Source organism: Mercurialis annua, linkage group LG4 (assembly GCF_937616625.2).
Source record: "Mercurialis annua linkage group LG4, ddMerAnnu1.2, whole genome shotgun sequence".
In the NCBI taxonomy this organism is placed as follows: domain Eukaryota; kingdom Viridiplantae; phylum Streptophyta; class Magnoliopsida; order Malpighiales; family Euphorbiaceae; genus Mercurialis; species Mercurialis annua.
Genome location: NC_065573.1, coordinates 38,325,206 through 38,344,605, shown reverse-complemented (window position 1 = coordinate 38,344,605; position 19,400 = coordinate 38,325,206). Strand labels below are relative to the sequence as shown.

The 19,400-nt window shown below is 34.1% G+C and overlaps 4 protein-coding genes across 12 annotated transcripts; 1 reads left to right on the top strand and 3 right to left on the bottom strand.

The window, feature by feature from the left end:
* The first annotated feature begins 490 nt into the window (after positions 1-490).
* LOC126677445 (uncharacterized) lies at positions 491-11,356 on the top strand. Of its 9 annotated transcripts, none has more exons than XR_007640520.2 (10): positions 491-734; positions 811-926; positions 1,005-1,636; positions 2,113-2,173; positions 2,317-4,870; positions 5,766-8,182; positions 8,424-8,525; positions 9,039-10,213; positions 10,317-10,605; positions 10,725-11,356. XR_007640520.2 is itself a non-coding variant. In XM_050372060.2 (3 exons), the coding sequence occupies exons 1-3, from the start codon at positions 615-617 to the stop codon at positions 1,489-1,491; spliced, it is 723 nt and encodes a 240-aa protein (XP_050228017.1). In that variant the 5' UTR covers positions 491-614; the 3' UTR covers positions 1,492-1,973. The 9 variants fall into 9 exon arrangements, 1 of the variants encoding a protein (XP_050228017.1); XR_007640518.2 differs by having other exon boundaries at positions 2,314-4,870; XR_007640515.2 differs by having other exon boundaries at positions 2,113-4,870; positions 5,766-5,845; positions 5,994-8,182.
* Positions 2,506-5,631, bottom strand: LOC126677443 (subtilisin-like protease 4). The gene has a single exon (XM_050372058.1). The coding sequence runs from the start codon at positions 4,863-4,865 to the stop codon at positions 2,595-2,597; it is 2,271 nt and encodes a 756-aa protein (XP_050228015.1). The 5' UTR covers positions 4,866-5,631; the 3' UTR covers positions 2,506-2,594.
* Positions 6,032-8,342, bottom strand: LOC126677441 (subtilisin-like protease). Its single transcript, XM_050372057.1, has one exon. It carries the CDS (start codon positions 8,324-8,326, stop codon positions 6,032-6,034), a length of 2,295 nt encoding a protein of 764 aa, XP_050228014.1. The 5' UTR covers positions 8,327-8,342.
* Positions 8,859-11,166, bottom strand: LOC126677444 (subtilisin-like protease 3). The gene has a single exon (XM_050372059.2). It carries the CDS (start codon positions 11,164-11,166, stop codon positions 9,022-9,024), a length of 2,145 nt encoding a protein of 714 aa, XP_050228016.1. The 3' UTR covers positions 8,859-9,021.
* Positions 11,357-19,400: the final 8,044 nt, after the last annotated feature.

The window sequence follows — 19,400 nt, the reverse complement described above, 5'->3', positions numbered from 1 at the left end:
AAAAATAAAAAATTGGATTAAAAGTGAAAATTTTAAAAGATAAAGCCATAAACAAAAAATAATAAGATGGAATATTTTTGGCTTAATCACCAAAAAAAACCCCACCTTTTAACCCCTTTTCAAATGCACCCTGACGTTGCAATTTTATCAATTGCACCCTAATTCGCACCTTTGGTTTTCAATTCCACCCTCAAGTACTAAATTGATCTCTTTTTCATTTGAAAAAAGTTAAAACAAGTCATCCATTTTTAACTTTTTATGTGGAAAAGAGTTCAAACGAGTACTTTATAAGGGTTTTTATGAATTTTTCCCGAGTGAAAAAGAGTCCAATTTGATTTTGAGGGTGGAATTGAAATCCAAAGGTGCAAATTAGGGTGCAACTGACAAAATTGTAACGTCAGGGTGCAAATGAAAAGGGGCTAAAAGGTGAGGGTTTTTTTGGTGATTAAGCCAATATTTTTTGGTTACTAAGCCTACAATTTTTATTCAAACCAAAATAAATTTGGTTGAATACGATTAGAATTTAGAACACAACATAAATTTTTATGAGCAGACGCTGCCAGTAGGCTTACCAACTGTTTGGTCAAGGTACAATTTGTTGTTAGCAATCAAGAATGGCTATGGAGAGAAGCAAGAGACCAGAAATCAACAAAGAAGAAGTAATCGCCAAACTTAAAGATGACGGCGACTTCGATAATCTCCGTCTCAAAGTTATCCGCAAGCTCAAAGATAACGTATAATTCATTTCCCATTTCTTTTAGGGTTTTCTTTTGATTAATTAATGATTTTAAAAATCATCCCAATTTACAGGAAGAATTGCGCAATAATCTTATTTCCATTATAAGGCAGTCAGCTGCACTTAATCGTCCAGGAGCTGACAATATGAAACCTAGACAACTCTCTGATGCTATCTATGAAGAGGTTGGGTAAGTCTTTTTTGTTTAAATTGAAGAATATTGTTTTCAATAGTGTGTCTGAGCTGTGTTTTTAATTTTAATCGTTAGGAGTGAAGCTATGAGCAAGATTTCTGATGGTGTTTGGGAGATAATTAGATGTGCTGATGGTATGAAAAATGAAATAACTGAGACTGTACAGTCTGTTTATGATAAGTTGGTGGAGCCTGAAAGGAAAGGAAGGTGTGAATCTTCTAATCGTGATATAATGCAGGCTGACAATGATGTCACTGTGAAGGCGGCGGCTGCTTCTGCGGTTGCCTTGGGTGGTGAGTCTTCTGACGATGAACCGCCGGGGTTTCCTTTGCCCGGTAGTCGTCAGACCAACCATGGAACTGAGGAGTTAGAGTTGCCTGTGCATTGTGGGGGAATTTTGGAGAAGGAGAAGGAGAAGGAACAGCCACGGCACTCGAAAGATATGATGGAATCGGATGATGCTGATCCTAGTGTACCACCAGGCTTTGCTGCAGACACTAATGGTAATCAGCCATGCCATGATAGTGATGAGGACTCTGATGTGCCCCCTGGTTTTGGTTGATGAATCTGCTTTAAAAGCAATTTTGCTGCTGCTATTTGTCAATCTGAGTTCTTGATAACAGCCGTACATGGAATGATTTAGCCCTGAATGCTTTGTGGAATTCTCTTTCCCCTCCTTTGAAGTGTAGACAGAATGATACTTGAAGGTCAGATGCTTCAGATGATTTGATACCTGCTGATACAGTAAATGTTTCTGTTGTATGGTCTTTGATTCAGAATGCTTACTTGGAGTTACAGTAGAAAAGCTAATTATGAGAGTCGAAGTGCCACTTGATTATTTTTTTTCTCATGGATTGATGCATTATACAGAATATTTGAGGGGAATTACAAGGAACGGAAGTTCTTCTCCCCTGACTTTTTGGTTTGTTAGTATTCAGTCTCATTTTTCATTTTTGTCCGCTATTATTCCTATTAGCCAATTGCTAATAGTCAACTGTAGACATTTCTTCAGTTAATGCCTGATATGGAATATTAATTTTGCAAGTCGACCATATTATTGTAAATTGATTTCATTGCATTCGGTTCTTGTTGCTTGTGCATTTGAACTTTCAGCATTTCCTAATTTAGCGAAGCCCTTAAGCTGGCTTATTTGAACTTTATGGCCTGATGTGTGAATGAACAGATATAGTAGCCAGGCTTTTGAGGGCAAAGAAGCTTAATACTGTTCAGTAATCCTTTTTAAGGTTAGTTTTACATACTATATTTTCCTAATACTACATATCTGCTTTGTGGCATTGCACATAGAAGGGTGCCAAGCTACTTCTCTGTATTCTGATGATGAGATATTTTTGGTAAATATGAATGCATAATGCTTTTCTTACAGCAGGGTTCGCCATTTGTTGTTTTAAAGATCACTTGCACTTGTTCATTATCTACAAGAAACTTTGAATGACTAGTGGTTCAGAAGCGTCCTTCTGTTGTAAAACACCAGGACCATGAGTTCAGACCATCATGTTGGGGTTGTTATGAGAATATGTTAAAGTTCGAAGGAAATTTTATAGCTGAAAAATATCACTGTTTGCAATGAAATTTACCATAGGGAGTTAAAGTTGTTCAATGCAAATCATTGCTTGTCTACTAAGTGTAATACAAGTGCCTCATTTCTCAAATGAACCCCACAGATATTGGACTCCTAACAGAGTAGTTAGCAGAATCCCAAGTTATATATCCCTGAACAAATTTGCCGGTTTTGGCACCGGATCCAGTATGGCTGATTGTTACTGAGTACGTCGCTTTCTGGTTCACCTTGGAAAAATAGAGCCTGGAGGGTTTGACACTTATAGCGACTCCTGGTGGAGAAGTAATTGTTACCTTGTAAACTGAATTTGCATAACCCACATTTGTGACGGTCCGTGTGAATGTCTGTGAAGTTCCCAATGTAACAGAAAATGAAGGATAATTCAGCTGCCCTTCAGGTATGGCTGGATATTTTGAGCACGCAATTGGTTTATGTGCAATTATGCTTACTTGCTTGTCCGCGTAGCCCAGGCCACACAAATAAGGTATATAATCATCCGGTTGGATGTCATAAACTAATCCTGGGTCATTTGCCTTAGATGGGTTCACATGGCCTGCACCAACGGCGAAGAAATCTGCAGGTTGATCTGTTTCATCAACAATGTGTTTGTCTTCCAAGTTTAAGATATCTGCAGTAGTCATAATGGCAGATTTAATGGCAGCAGGTGACCAGTGAGGATGAGAGCTCTTGAGCAAGGCTGCAATGCCACTAAGATGCGGGCATGACATTGAAGTCCCTGACATTATGTTAAAGGTTGATACTGTTTTTGTATTATTATCAAGCGGGAAGGGCCATGCTGCTATAATGCTTACACCGGGGCCAATTATGTCTGGTTTGAGAATACCAGGGCTTGCGATGCTGGGACCTCTCGACGAGAATGAGGTAACAGCGGGAGCTGACGGGTCTCCTATGACAGTTCCTTTAAATAAGATTGTTGCCATTGGTGTTTTTGTCGAATTAATGTACGATTTGATCTTCAAACCTGCATCGAAGCTTACATGGGTTGCAGGAAGGACATGAGCATCAACTATTGTACTGAAGCCATTAGGCTCGTCATTCATGAGTATCATCACAGCACCCCCAGCATTTTTCACTTCGTCACCTTTAGCGATTCTGCCTATTCCCGCTCCTCTTTCACACAAGACCACTTTGCCTTTCACATCCATGCCTTCCAGCGCTCCCTCACCGCAAAAAGCCGACTCTGGTTTATTGTTACTACCAGCATAAACAAGGGGTAATAGTGTCGTCGGAAAGTTGCTAGGTTGGAACATAGATTCTCCAACTAGTTCTTCTCCGTTTCCAAGCTTTGCGGTGGCAACAATTTTTCTATCAATGGTACTTGCTCCAACAGTGAGGATCCATGGGGCTTCATTAGATAATGTGCTGTTGGAAGGGCCAGAGTTTCCAGCTGAACAGCTCATAAATATTCCTTTCTGAATTGCAGCAAAGGAGCCTATTGCTGTATTATCTTGAAAAAAGGGTACTGACACGCCACCGAGGGAGAGCGAGAGCACATCCACACCATCCTCCACTGCTGCATCGAGACCAGCTAATACATCACTTTCAGGACAATCATCATCAGGGTCTCCAAAGCACACTTTGTAAATTGCCAGATGAGCATAAGGTGCCATGCCAGCTGCTGTGCCTTTGCCATTTCCGAGCACGTCAGCATTGTATACAAAGCTACCAGCAGCTGTACTCGCTGTGTGAGTCCCATGGCCATCAACATCAATTGGTGTTTCAGCCAATGACCCCTTTATGGCCTTAGCTGCAAGGTTGAAACTTCTTGCTCCAATAAGTTTGTTGTTACACGCTGATGCATTGAACTCACATCTGCCTTTCCATTTGGCCGGAGGTGGCGGCATTCCTTTGTCATTGAATGAAGGATGGCTGGGGAAAACGCCACCATCTAGTACTCCAATTATCACACCTTTGCCGAAATTTGATTCTTTCCATAATCCCGTTTGCTGGTGCAACCCCAAGAAGGTAGGAGTATGTGTAGTCTGTAGACGTAATTTTCTTTCGGGACTTGCAGATACAAAGCCATCAATCTCTTCCATGGCTTTCACTTCCTCCGGTGTCATTCTTGCTGAAAAACCGCTGATTATATTCTTGTATGAGTAAATCATACGACGCTCCTCCTCCTCCTCAGAGCTTGCTGTGCTAAATGATAAAAATGATTTGTGCCATTTCTTCAGATCTTCTAGCTGCGAAAAGGTTTTTCCTTCTGGTTGACTGACATGGATAATGTAGGTCTGCAAGTTGCTAGTTTCTTTCATTTCATCTGTGTATTGAGCTGATCGAGCAATCTGAGGATAAAAGTTGAACAAGAAAATGAGAAAAAGTCGGACAGCCATATTTGGTAACAAATTACTTTTCTTTTTGAAGTGGAATAGAGCAGAACTGCTCAATTGCTGTTGTTTTTGTACAATTTGAAATGTTGAAAGACCAATATATATAGCTAGGGAGGTTGAAGAAAGACAGCCGGCAAATTTTAATTTTTATCAAAGTGTGGTTTGAGCATTGCTGTTGGAGCATTATGACCTGGCCGGTCTTTCTATTTTATCTAATCCATTTAGCAATCCAAAATTGATCTTTTGTTCATGTTGTAACTTGTCTATAGTTTAGTTGCATGTCTACATCATCTCAGTTTAGCAATTAGAGGTTTAGTAAAGTTTCTGACTTGGTCTTGAATTCTCGAATCATAAGTATCAAGGTCTTCTTCTGATTGTTTTTATTGTAATCTTTTACATGATTAGAACATTCCTCTAGAAAAGCCTTTGCAAAAACATCTAAATGTGGAATATTAATACGGCTTTTGCCAAAAATCTAAATTACACAGAAACCTGTCGAGGCCTACGTCTAGCCGTATTGTGTTCAGAAACACCTCTAAAATTCAGATTTTTTACATTGTATTCTAGATGAAGAAATCAAGAATACTGACGTTAAACCTAATCATTTACTTCCTAAGAATTCTGATAAAAAACGAATGTGTTACACTGAAAACAAATACAAAATGATAAGAAATGTGAGAATTGGCCTGTTTTTTTTACTTGCTCTGATGATATGCATTTAGAATAACCAGATGGGGCCCAAAGAAAGGTATCTTTTTTAAGTTGGGACATGGGATAGTTCTGTAGCTATGCCGTAAGAATAAAATGCAGAGATAGTTTTCTAGGATTGGAAAAGTCAGGTCATAGATGCTCATTTAAAAATTCATTTTCATTGTTTGATCCATTTTTTGTCTGTTTTCTCAGAATAAGTAAATATCAGTTCCTGTCATGTCGATCTTAGAGAAATATTCTTGCTAATCGATTCCGATCCTAATTATTGCACGGTATGGAATTTTATCCCTTATTAAACAATGTAGCTTCGTAGAATATGCTGTCTGCGTTCTGATGATTTATATAATTTGTAATTGGATTTTTACTATTGTTGTTTATTTGATGCTGTAACTAACAGACATATCATTTTAATTATTAAAGATGTCGGCGTCTTCCAAGATTGCCATCGCCACCGTGACCTAGTCTTCATTTGAGAACAAAACTAGTATTGGACTTCTAACAGAATACTGATCAGAATCCCATTTCAGATATCCTTGAACAAATGGATCACTGTATACTTTGCCTGTGTTGGTAAATGTGACAGTGTATGTTTCTGTTTGTTTCACCTGAGTGAAAGCAATCTTAGACGGTGTGACAGTGACGTCCACTCCTGGCGGTGGAGCAACTGAAACAGTGTAGGATGAGGTAGCAGGGCCGACATTGGTTACTGTTCTGGTGTATGTCTGAGTTTTGAAACCAAACACAATTGAGAAAGAAGGGTAATTAAGTTGTGCTTCAGGTATGCTTTGGACTTCTGAACATTTGATTTTGCGCTGCACAATGTATGTAATGTCCCTGTCTGGGTAACCTAAGCCACACAAGTACGGAATGTAATCGTCGGGTTGGATATCATAGACGAGCCCTGGATCACCGGCTTTTGATGGATTGACATGGCCGGAACCGGTGGCCAAAATATCAGCAGGAAGAAGCCTTTCATCAACAATTGGTTGGCCAGCTAGGTTTACTGTATCAGCAGTGGTCATAATAGCGGATTTGATTGCAGCGGGAGACCAGTCGGGATGAGCACTTTTCAACAAAGCCGCAATGCCGCTAAGATGGGGGCAGGACATTGAGGTACCTGAGATCATGTTAAATGTTGCTTTTGTATTTGTTTTGTTCTCTACAGAAATTGGCCATGCTGCTAGAATGCTTACGCCTGGACCGATGATGTCTGGTTTTAAGATTCCCGGGCTTGAAAGGCTTGGTCCTCTAGAGGAGAAGGAAGAAACCATTGGAGCACTTTTCACACCGATTACTGTGCCTTCAAACACAAACAAGGCTGTTGGTGACGATGTTGAGTTTATGTAGGCTTTGATTCCCATTCCATCAGAGTAACTTACATGCGATGCAGGAAGGACATGAGCATCGGCTATGGTGTTGTAGCCTTCATCCTCCTGATTCACAAGAATCATACCAGCACCACCAGCATCCGCTACTACCTGTCCTTTCTCGACTCTTCCGGCCGACCCGCCTCTATCACACAAAACTATCTTGCCTTTGACTTCAGAACTTTCCAGTGATCCCTCTTCACATAAAGCTGATGACTGATTGCCATTCTTGCCTGGATAAACAAGTGGCCAAAAGTTTTGGGTGGGCTTCTGTGGCTGGAAAAGTGACTCACCAAAATATTCTGCGTTATTTCCAAGCTTTACTGTTGATCTTATGCTTCTATCAATGGTGCTAGCTCCGACAGTGAGAATCCATGGAGCCTCATTTGATAAAGAGGAATTCTCTGGGCCAGAATTCCCAGCTGAACAACTCACGAAGATTCCATTTTGAATAGCTCCAAATGCACCCACTGCAATGCTATCCGCAAAAAACGGAGAGGAACCACCACCGAGTGAAAGAGAAAGAATGTCCACACCGTCATCCACGGCAGTATCCATAGCAGCTAAAATGTCACTTTCTGAGCAACCGAAGTCCGAGCAAACTTGGTACATGGCCACGTGAGCCAAAGGTGCCATTCCTACTGCTGTGCCATTGGCATTGCCAAAAACATTGGCACCTTCTACAAAATTACCCGCTGCTGTGCTTGATGTGTGAGTACCGTGCCCTTCATCGTCGAATGGTCCTGGAGGTCCATATCTATGCTCATTTGATAGGAAAGTTCTTGCACCAATGAGTTTGTTGTTGCAAGCTACAGTTCCATTAAATTCACATTTCCCTCTCCATTTGGCTGGTGGAGGCGACATTCCTTGTTCTCCGAACGAAGGGTGATCTGGTGTTATTCCGGTGTCTAAAACTCCAATAATCACTCCATTACCATAAGTTGAGTTCCTCCAGAATCCTAAATTTTGGTGCAGCCCCAAGAAGTTGGGACTATGAGTTGTATGCAAGGGCAATATCTTTTGAGGACGCGCCGACACTAACCCGTCGTTTGCTTCCATAGCTTTTGCTTCATCTGCTGTCAGCTTCGCAGCAAATCCACTAACCACATTTCGGTAAGAATATACTATGCGTTTTTGCTGATTCGAATTTGAGATGCTGGTTGGCAAAAATGATTTATACCAGCTTTCCAAATCTTGAGACTGCTTCAAAAATCCGTCCTGTGGCTTTGTTACAAACACAATGTAAGTTTCTAACTTTCGCTGGCCAAAGAATTTGTTGCTCTCTGTTCCTTTACTAATGATTGCTTGAGAGAAACTTGATAAGCAAGTAAGACAAAGAAGGATAACTGCCATGGCTGGCGGCAGTTTAAAGCTGTTGGTCTCCATGGTGATAGAATTAGGATTTTAATGGTTGTATTCACTGCAAGAACCTCATTCAAGTATTTATAGTAGAATGTTAATATAGGAATATTTCTGTTTGCAGGAGGCAGAGCTGTCGATGATCGTCGATGATAGTTTCTTGACATAGTTTTAACCGAAGATGCAAAGAAAGGACAACATCTTAGAGCTTCACACTTGCAACTTGGTGAGTTTTGCTGAACTGTTTAGTGAAAAACAATGTGGTGATAATACTTAGAAATTGTTGTTTCTTTATCATTGTTCTTTTCTGCTGCTTTATTGCTGATTGGCGAAGGAGTTAGTGAACAATAAGTTGAACTTTCATGTGAGGCATAACCATTTGGGTTCTTTTGACTAGCTTCCACTATTAGAGAAATTAACATTATACTGCTGCTAGCCAATTCCTCTACAAGTTAGAACTATGAAATAATACAGTAGCAATGGATGATAAAATAAAAATGAATCAATCATTTTATAAAATAATAAATCTCTCTTTTTGGATTAAAAATAATACGTGTGTGCTCAAAATTTAATTTCCAAACTGAATCGAAAGGAATCCTGTAATTTTAGAAAAACTCAATTTTTTTAGCTTTCTTTGATCTTGAGTTTGTTTAACATAATTTATTAGTCAATTAAGTGCAGGCCACTCTATTCAGCATTACAATTATGTCATTCTAAACTTCTTATTCAAATAAAACAGCAATTGGACTTCCAACACTATACCCATCAGCAACCCATTTCAGATATCCCTGAGCAAAAGAGCCATCCACATTTTCATTTCTACTAAATGTTACGGAGTATGTTGCTTTGTTGCTTGCTTCACTGAAACTAATAGAGCGAGGGATCACCTTAACATCCACACCTTCTGGCTCGATAATTTCAACGTTGTAAGTTGAATTCGCCCGCCCAACATTCGTAACAGTTCTTGTATACATCTGGGGAACAAAACCCAATTTGATGGAGATTGATGGATAATTCAATTGGGCTTCCGGTATGCTCCCAACACTGGAGCACCTCACTTTGTGCTGAATAATGACTTTTACTTGTTTGTCAGAAAATCCCAAACCACATAGGTAAGGAATGTAATCATCAGGTTGGATCTCATAAACAAGCCCTGGATAGTTTGCTTTTGATGGATTCACATGGCCAGCACCCATGTCGAAAACTGTAGCTGGAATGAACTGTTGATCAGAAATGGGCTTATCTCCAATGTTATTTAGATCAGCGGTGGTCATGATGGCTGATTTTATAACTGCAGGAGACCAGTCTGGATGGGCACTTTTGAGTAGAGCAGCAATGCCGCTAAGATGAGGGCATGCCATTGAGGTGCCTGACTCTATATAAAACCTGTTGGTAGTATAATCTTTTGAAATTGGCCAGGCAGCTAAAACTTTGACCCCAGGACCTATAATGTCTGGTTTTAAGATTCCAGAACTTACATTGCTAGGACCTCTCGAGGAAAAAACAGCAACTTGAGGAGCCTCTTGCAATCCAATTACAGTTCCTTTGAACAAGATTGTAGCTGTTGGCGATGATGACGAGTTTATATAGGATTTGATTGCTAATCCAGCCTTGTAACTCACCCGTGATGCAGGAAGCACATGAAACTCTGGCTCCATAACAAAGCCATCATCCTTGCTATTCATCTCAATCATGGCGAACCCACCATTGTCTTTCACTTCTTGGCCTTTGTAAATTGTGTCGATGGAATCTGTTTCCACCTTGCACAACACTATTTTGCCTTTGACATTAATATTTCTTAGTGATCCTGTCTCGCAGAATGCGGATGATCCTGAATTATCGCCAGCATAGAGAAGGGGTAACAATCTGGAGGAGAAGTCATTTGGCTGGAAAAGAGATTCGCCGTTTAACTCGGTATTATTTCCAAGTAACACTGTTGCTCTAATTTCTCTATCTATAGTACTTGCTCCTACTGTTAAAATCCAAGGTGCTTCATTGAACATAGAACTTTTCCTAGGTCCAGAATTTCCTGCCGCGCAACTCACGAAGATCCCTTTCTGAATAGCTGCATATGCAGCTATGGCTATCACATTATCATAAAAAACATGAGAACTAACTCCAAGAGAAAGTGAAAGAACATCAACACCATCCTCAATAGCAGCATCCATTGCAGCCAACACCTCACTATCCTCAATACCTTTATACATGGCCAAGTGAGCTAGTGGCGCTACGCCACTTGCAGTTCCGTTAGCCTGCCCAAAGTAATTAGCATTTTGCACATGACTTCCGGCTGCTATGCTAGCTGTGTGAGTTCCATGCTTGTACTCGTCCCAAGTGTTGTTGCTCTTCATGACAAAATTTCTTAAACCAATAAGTTTGTTGTTGCATAGTGTTGTATCATCACATCTCCCTTTCCATTTTGCAGGCGGTTGAGGCATTCCATCGTCGCGGAATGCAGGGTGATCAGAGGCTATTCCAGTGTCGATAAGTCCAATAATCACTCCTTTTCCGTAATTTGAACGCTTCCAAAATCCTGAGTTTTGATGGAGCCCCAAGAAGCTAGGACTATGGGTGGTAAAGAACTGTATCTGTTTTTGCGGACGTGCTGACAAGAACCCTTCCTTCATCTCCATTGCCTTAACTTCTTCCTCCGTGAGTCTGGCGGCAAAGCCTGTTATGACATGGCGGTACGAGAAAATCAAACGAGAGCTCATCTCATTCGGCAAAAAGGATGTATACCAGCTTTCCAAGTCGTATTGCGTGTCTGGCTTGTCTACGATGATAATGTAAGTGTCAATGTTTGCTTGAGAGTAGAAAGCAAGTAGCATCAGGAAGGTGAAAATGATGATTTTTTTGGTGGTCTGCATTTCCTTTTCTTGGATTTTTAGTTTAGGAACTGAGAAATAGAAATAAAAGTGAAACAAGGTATAAAAGAAAGTTGGAAGAAGACGAAGATTAGAGGCAGAATGCAAGAAAAAGAGAGCTTATAGAGAAGCTAAATTGAACTACTTGTTTATACATTACAGAATATGATCAAATGCATCTATTTAACAATGATCAAGTTGCCTACTTTGGCTTCATTTAATTTAAACTGCTAGTGCTATTCCAAATTTAAAAATAAGGCCTTTAGTTGTTATTCCACAAATGTATAGGAATACTTAAAATGACTCGACATTTGGTATGCATATGAAATCGTATATTGCCAAATTAAATGTGTAAAAGTGACTCATTGCTGTAAATATTCTATATTGACTAATAGTGACCGATAACGTTTTTGATACCCCAAAATTGATTCATTGATGTGCCAATGCTTTATCTTTAAAATTCATGTAAAGCCGTGTTTTATAATTTGATTTCATTCTTAACAAATAAGTATTTTTTGGTACCAGGGATGGTCCGATGTGTGGGAGTTTTCGCGACTAATTCGGACCGAGTCAAATAGTATCCATTACGGTGATAAAAAAATTTAAGAAGATTTTTTCTTTAAATTGTTTCATATTCAGAGGTTAGACTCGAGACTTTTAACTAAAAGGAGTGAATTTTATAAATAGAATAATTCAGATTTTTGATATAATTGTCTCAATTTATGAATTTGACAGATTAGAATGTGCAAATTATTTCTAGTGAAAAAAGAAATAGACGTCAGAGTTTTTTTTTTTCTATTTGTCTTTTGGCTGCTATCATTGGTTTATTTTTACATTGACAGTTATGTAGTTTTACTTTTATTTAATAAGGGATCTACAAATAGTGTTATGAAAATAATTATCTATACAATTTTTTCTATATTAGGTTATTTAGGGATGGTTACTTTAGATCGACTCAAAAAATTCTAACCTTATCAATTAAGAATGCTTGTGACGCTCACAAATTTAAACGGGTCTAAATGAGTTTCATATAACATAAAATAATAATTTGTTTTTTTATTATATTAGTTTTGTGTATTTTAAAATTGAGCATATATTGTCTTCATTAGTTACATACTAAAGTTTAAAAAAAAAAAACTTGAACTCTATCAAATATTACAATCCTCTAATTTTAATTTTACTTTTTATTGCATTTAAATCGACACAGTCACACTTTTCTCTCTTTTTCTATTTTTTTCCTCTCAAAATTTTATTCTCCTTTCTTCTTTTCATTTCTTCTTCTCTTCCGTTCGTTCTCTCAACTTTCTCTTTTTTTTTCATCCATTTCCGCTGCACATCGATTTCTTCCATCTCAACATCGCGCGTCTTCCGGTGAATTTCTCGTTGTGGTTTTCTCGTTAGATTTCTCATCGCCGCGATTCTTCCATTGATCTTCTCGTCAACGCGTTTTTTCTGATGAATTCTTCGATATCTTTTTAGATTTTTTTATAATTTATTAGGTTTTTTGTGATAATTTATATTTTTTGGTAAAGAGATTGTTGTAAATCTATTATTTTATTGATTTATAAAATTCTTCTATTTTTCATGTAATTATTTTATTTTTCTCTTATTCATAGATTTGTTTTTTTTATTTTGAAGCTACTGATTTTATAAAAATGAATTGATTTATGGTGTATTTACGTTGTAGTGTATGTATGGTGTATTTTTAGGTTTTTTCTGATGTATCTATATTTTTCTGGTGTATTTACAGTGTTTATGGTGTATTTATTGTATTTTTGTGGTATACAATATAAAAACGGGAGTAGATCCCCTCAAGTCCAAATTTTCTCAATTTTCCTCAAGTCCATTTAGATGAATGACACATAAAAAAAATGATAAAAAAGATTATTACATTAAATATTTTTTTTCTTATGTGTCATCCATCTAAGTGGACTTGAGAAAAATGGAGAAAATCTTGGACTTAAGAGGATCAACTCCCAATAAAAATACTAAAAAAAAATACTATAGTTACATTATATATACACCATAAATACACTATAAAAATATTATAATTATACTAAAAACACCATAAATACACTATAAAAACACCATAGTTACACTAAAAATACAATTAAAAAAATACCATAAAAATTTTCAAAAAAAATCTATAAAAAAGCACAAATCAATAAAAAGGTGAAAAAAGTATTTTAAATTTTTTAAAAAAGGTATTGTTGGTAAAAAAAAGTATAACCATTAAATAGATTTGAAAACAATATAAAGTTAAAAATAAAATATAAAAAAGTGTATATAGGAAATTGCCTCACTAATTATTTCAAATATATCATACCATATATACTATATTTCTCAATTAATTATTATTATTTTTATATAGATATTAAATGTTTATCTTTCCTTTTATATTGCTTAATTAATTCTAAATCATTAAAAATATCAATTAATTTCTATATTTCTTTGAAAGATATTAAATTCATTATTTTGATTTTATATATAAATCAAACATATATATATATATATATATATATTTCTTTAATTATTATTTGACAAAATGCATATATATAGCAAGTATTTAAAATCTTCAATATACCATACAAGAAGCATATTCTTCAATTCTATAACTTCAAAAGTTTAAAAACGGTAAAAAATCTTAAATATCCATTTCAGGATTTCATTTTCCTACTTTTTCTCCGATCAAATATGGTAGCTAGAGTATTAATAAGTTATGAATAAAAATTTCCTCCTACCTTGGCAGCAGGAAACTCCTACAACTTGATATGTGGCTGCCTCCTATTGGTTGCTGCACAAGCCTCTTCCTTTCTCATTTGAATGGTTAATTAGCTACTGTGAACCATACATTTCGTTCTTTTTCCATTTCTACTTCCTATATAGTATAAATCAATGGGAGGCTCTACCATAGTGTACAGTATAGTTTATCTGAATTATACAAAAAGAACAATAACCATATAAAAAAGCTTATCTGGTTACAATTTATTATTGCTAAAAAATTTAATACAATTATAAAATTACAAAGTACAATATTTTATACTTCCTTTATTTTTCTATTATCTAATTGAAAGAATATATTTATTTATAGATATTTGTCTTTTTAGAATTTACAATTGATTTAACAAATATTTTTCAAAATAGTCCTTTCTAATACTCTCTCTGTTCCAAAACGATAGACCGGAAAAATACAATAATAATATATTACATTGGTCAAAATTTGTTAGTTTGTCTATTTATTCAATTTTATACTTTGATAATTTTTTTAAATATATAAATAATACATTAATGATTAATTCTTTATTATTAGTATTAAAATGACATTTATTTTATATTTGAATATGAATCAACTAATTCATTTAGGAATAATTTTTCATATTTATTAGAGAATAAATAAGACTTTAATTTTAAAATTGCTCACTACAAATAAACGGTGACATATAATTTGAAACACTAAAAGTAATAAGATAGCATATCAATTCGGGATGGACGGATTAAATAATTTCATAATTTAATTTATCAAGCATTTATTAACTAATAATTTAATTAATAAAATTATATTAATCTTTGTATTTGTACTTTAAAATAAAATTAACTTTTTTTAATATATACTGTCTTAACTAGATGAATAAAAAAAGTGGAGAATATAATAGTGGAAATGATTAATTAACAAGCATTAGACCAGTTAATTAACCACTTAATTAGAGAGGCATGTGCAGCAGCCAATAGTAGGCAGGCACATGCCAAGTTGCAGGAGTTTCCTGCTGCCTAGGCAGCAGGAAATTTTTGTTCATAAGTTATAACATCAAATCACTAACTATAAAAAAACTATAAAAAGAGACATGTATTTGTTTTGTCAAATCAGTAGACTCAAATAATAATAATAATAATAATAATAGCATATTCTTCAATTCTATAACTTCAAAGTCTAAAAACGGTAAAAAAATCTTAAATATCCATTTCAGGATTTAATTCTCCTACTTTTTCTCTACCAAATATGGCAGCTAGACTATTAATAAGTTATAACATCAAATCACTAACTATAAAAAGAGACATGTATTTCTTTTGTCAAATCAGTAGACTAAAATAAGAATAAGAAAAGGAAGAGCTCTCTATAATTCTCTAATCTCATGGCAATATTAGCATCAAAGGTAGTTGCAATTTTATTTATTGTTATAGCAATGGCAGGTCTACTCTCACCAGGACAAGCATTCGAATTCCCACCGTGTTGGTCCCCGATTAGCAGCACTGGAATGTGCATCGAATTACTTACAATGGGACTTATAAATAACGATCCTACTCTGCTACCACCTAAATGTTGTTTAGGTCTCAGGAAAATAACTCAAGATTGTTGGTTTCAGGTCTATCCTCCATCCTCAAAATATGCTTACCACCTTACATATTTTCAAGATCATTGCTCTATCTAATTCAATTTATATAGTGCTATGCTATCGAAATTGTGGTCCGTTTGATATTATCAATAAATGATTTTACTTTGTTGCAACAATTTGTAGAGCGATTTTTCTTTTTATCTTTCTAAATATTCTAGCAAAATCACTCTCTTCTATTCTCTACTAGTATTGGCCATTTCTGACATCACGAGTCCCTTAATGTCAGTTTTCAAATGTTTTTAATTGTTAAGATTTTCATTTGGAATGGTATCTAGAATTATAACCGAATCTGAGTCAACTCACAAACTAAGCGAAACTGACTCATAAAAAATTTCAAAGTCAACTTGAATAATATCGAATCGAATTCGAGTTTGAACTACTCGATTAATTGTCGAATCAATTTCGAGCTTTAAAAATACCGCTTACTAGCTTACGAGTGTAGTTGAGCTTCAACTACCTTTTATCTATTATAATTATGTACATTTACAATAATTAATATTTAAATATTTTATAGATAATAGAGTCGAGTTTGGATTCCTAAAATGAAATCCGATTGCATTCTAGTCTTCTTACATGCTTTAAATTTTAGAGTCGAACTCTTGAACTTGATACTGTTTAACTCAACTCGATTTGATTACATCCATAACGGTACTCGTATTTAGAGTCGAGTTCTTGAACCTGACAATATTTTTCTTTTAGTATGTATTTTAAAAGAAAAATGTTGATCGAATATAGTTTGTGTATTACTTAACTTGTTATGTTATTTATGTATTTTAATAAAAAAACAATTAAAAAACAATAAATTTTAATACCATATTATCATTGTATATAGATAGAATATAAAACTAATATCGAAATTAAGGTAAATAAATAATAATAATCTTAGGCTAATTTGTGTGTATAGACGAGCAGAATAGAAACCAAATTAGGCTAATTTGAGGTTAAATTTGAGTGTGTTATACAAGTTCGAATTTGAATAGGTTAAAATTAAATCTAATGTTGAACTGTCCGATCTCTAATTCGATATGGAATTTTTAAGGAATAAAAAAATCATATTTTTGATTTGATTTAAAAAAATATTATAAATTACTATAAAATTAATCAATTTGTCACGACCTAAATTTCAGACCGAGACCAGCACTAAAGAATGAGAGTGGAAGCACCAAAATCCATATGAAGTTTGAAAATCACTATAATTTTTTTTTCTTAACAATATTTAAACATTAAATAACTTCGGCATAACAACTGCTATCAAAACAAGCATCGAAATATTAAGCAACTGTTTGATTTAGCTGTTTTTTATAGCTAGTAGACGAAGGGACCAAATTTTGATAGAAAAAAAGAGGGATCACATCTTTTGATTTTCAAACAAAAAGAATTAAAATGTGAATGATGATAAACATGAGAGGTTTTGTAGTTATTTGTTTTTTTTTTCTTGATAATCGCTGTAAACCATTATTATGTTATTGTTATTTTTTTAATACTAAACTTGCTACATTACTAATTTTTATTGTTTAATTATTATTTTGCATACTTCAAACTTTTTGTCATGGCATTAGTTTATTTACTTAATATCTTTTTTAATGAATACACATCATTTAAAATGATCGAAATTTATTGAAAAAATAATTTATATGTATTGAACATAATTAATATATTTTTGTAAGATATAATCATATTGAACAAATTTACAATATTAATTACTAATTAATAATAGTTCATATAATACATTTAGAAGTTAAATTGAAGAAATGATAATACTAATAATAATAATAATATGTTTTCAATATTAATTATAGTTTAAAATATATGAAAATTAAACTTACTATTTTATCAATTAAAATTTAATATGTGATGTAAAATGATACAATTAAAGTATTATTAAGCTATTATAACAAAAACTATTTTTATTATAGATGTTAATTTTGATAGGTTATGCTACGGTGATATGGAGTTATATATTACGTTTTATAAAAAATCAATTAGAAAATTTAATAAACTCTAAATTGAGACAACAAAATTAAAATTTAATAAAATGATAATGAAATATAATTAAAATAATAAATCTTATGATCCAGATAATCTTTTAAATTAACAATTAATAATTATAGGATATGGAGATCATTTATCTATTTTTACATTATTTTTCTCTTTTTGTCGTACTTTTTCTTTTTAATAGGTTTTTTTAAGATTATTAAATTTTTACTTATGTTACATTAATATTAAATTAAATTATATATATAAAAAGAGTTATTTAAAATTAATTACGATGTCAACTAATAGTATATTATCTTCATTTTAGAAGTTATATTCTTTAATTAATATAAAATTAACTACGAAGTGAGAATAATTGTGTGGGGACTGTACAAGGGGGTAATATATATATGGAAATACACTATCTAAATCTTTAGTGAAGTGCAATTTATAATTACTGGAGCGTGAAAATCCGCATCCTTATTGTTGAATGAGTAATAGGGTAATTAGAGAAATTTTGTAATAAACCTTTCATTGCATTTTTGTAAATCTATAATCATTTAAGAAATAAAATTATGAAAAATCCAAACCTAACCATTTTAGGATTTCATTTTCCTATTTTATTCACTAACCAAATATGCTAGTAACACTAACTAAGTATAAAAAGAGCCCTCAATTTCTTCGATAATTAAAACAGTCATAATATATTTTATACAATTTTCTTATAACCATGGCAGTATTACCATCAATGAAAGTCGCGTTTTTGATGATTGTTGTAGGAATAGCAGCTCTTGTTCCGACAGGAAGTTCGAGTTCAGTTCGGGATGCAGGTGTACCGAGTTCAGTTTCACGTCCAGGTGTACCGAAATGTTGGGTAGCTATTGATGAAATGTATTGCGTTCCTATGATCGAGGAGGCGATTTTGAATAGAGATGCTAAATCAATACCCTATGATTGCTGTAGAGCAATCAAGAAAATGACTCAGGATTGTTGGTCTCAGATATTCCCTCCACAGTCATTGTACGGTGATGGCCTTAGATTTCTTCAAGATCATTGTCTTGTCGGATGAATTAGTATTAACTTTGATGCTTGTATCCAAATCTAATGCGACTTTTATATTACAATAATTGATTTTCATTTGCTACATAGCCATATATATTCACTAATATTCATTTTATATTTAAGATCAGAACCACACATTTCTTAAACATTGAAAGCATCTACATTAATTTAAATCTCGATTGTAACTAAAATCACATTATATGATTTTATATTTAACCAAACCAACCCATGCATGTCATCGAACACAATGTCTCAATTTCATTCAATTTCAAGCGATGGACAAAATTATATGGAAATAATACGATTTTGGATATAATTAAGATTTGTCTACTCGTCTCATAGTGTCGCCTCATCATAAACACGTTGTATTTAATGAATAATTATAAGATATTCATTAGAGGTGTTATTTTTGTTAATTTTTTTGATTTAGTTTGCTTTGTTCTAAAATATAATTAATTTATTTTATATTTAAAATCGAAAAAAAAGTTGGTTTTTAATAATATTAAATCTATCGAATTTGTCAATTCATTTCGGTTATTTTGTTTAATTCAATTTTTAGTTTAATAAACTTCATTGGATTTTTGTTTTATGAACTTCAAAAGGATATTATAGTGCCATTAATCCATAAATTATATCTACTTTGAATTATTTTCAGTACAATCACATAAAACTATTATATACTATGTTGAATGAGTAATGGGGTAGTTACATGAATTCTGAAAAAGGATTTTGAATAAACCTCTCATTGCTTTTTTGTAAATCTATTATTAATTTATTATAAATAAACCTCTCATTGCCCTTATAGAAAAC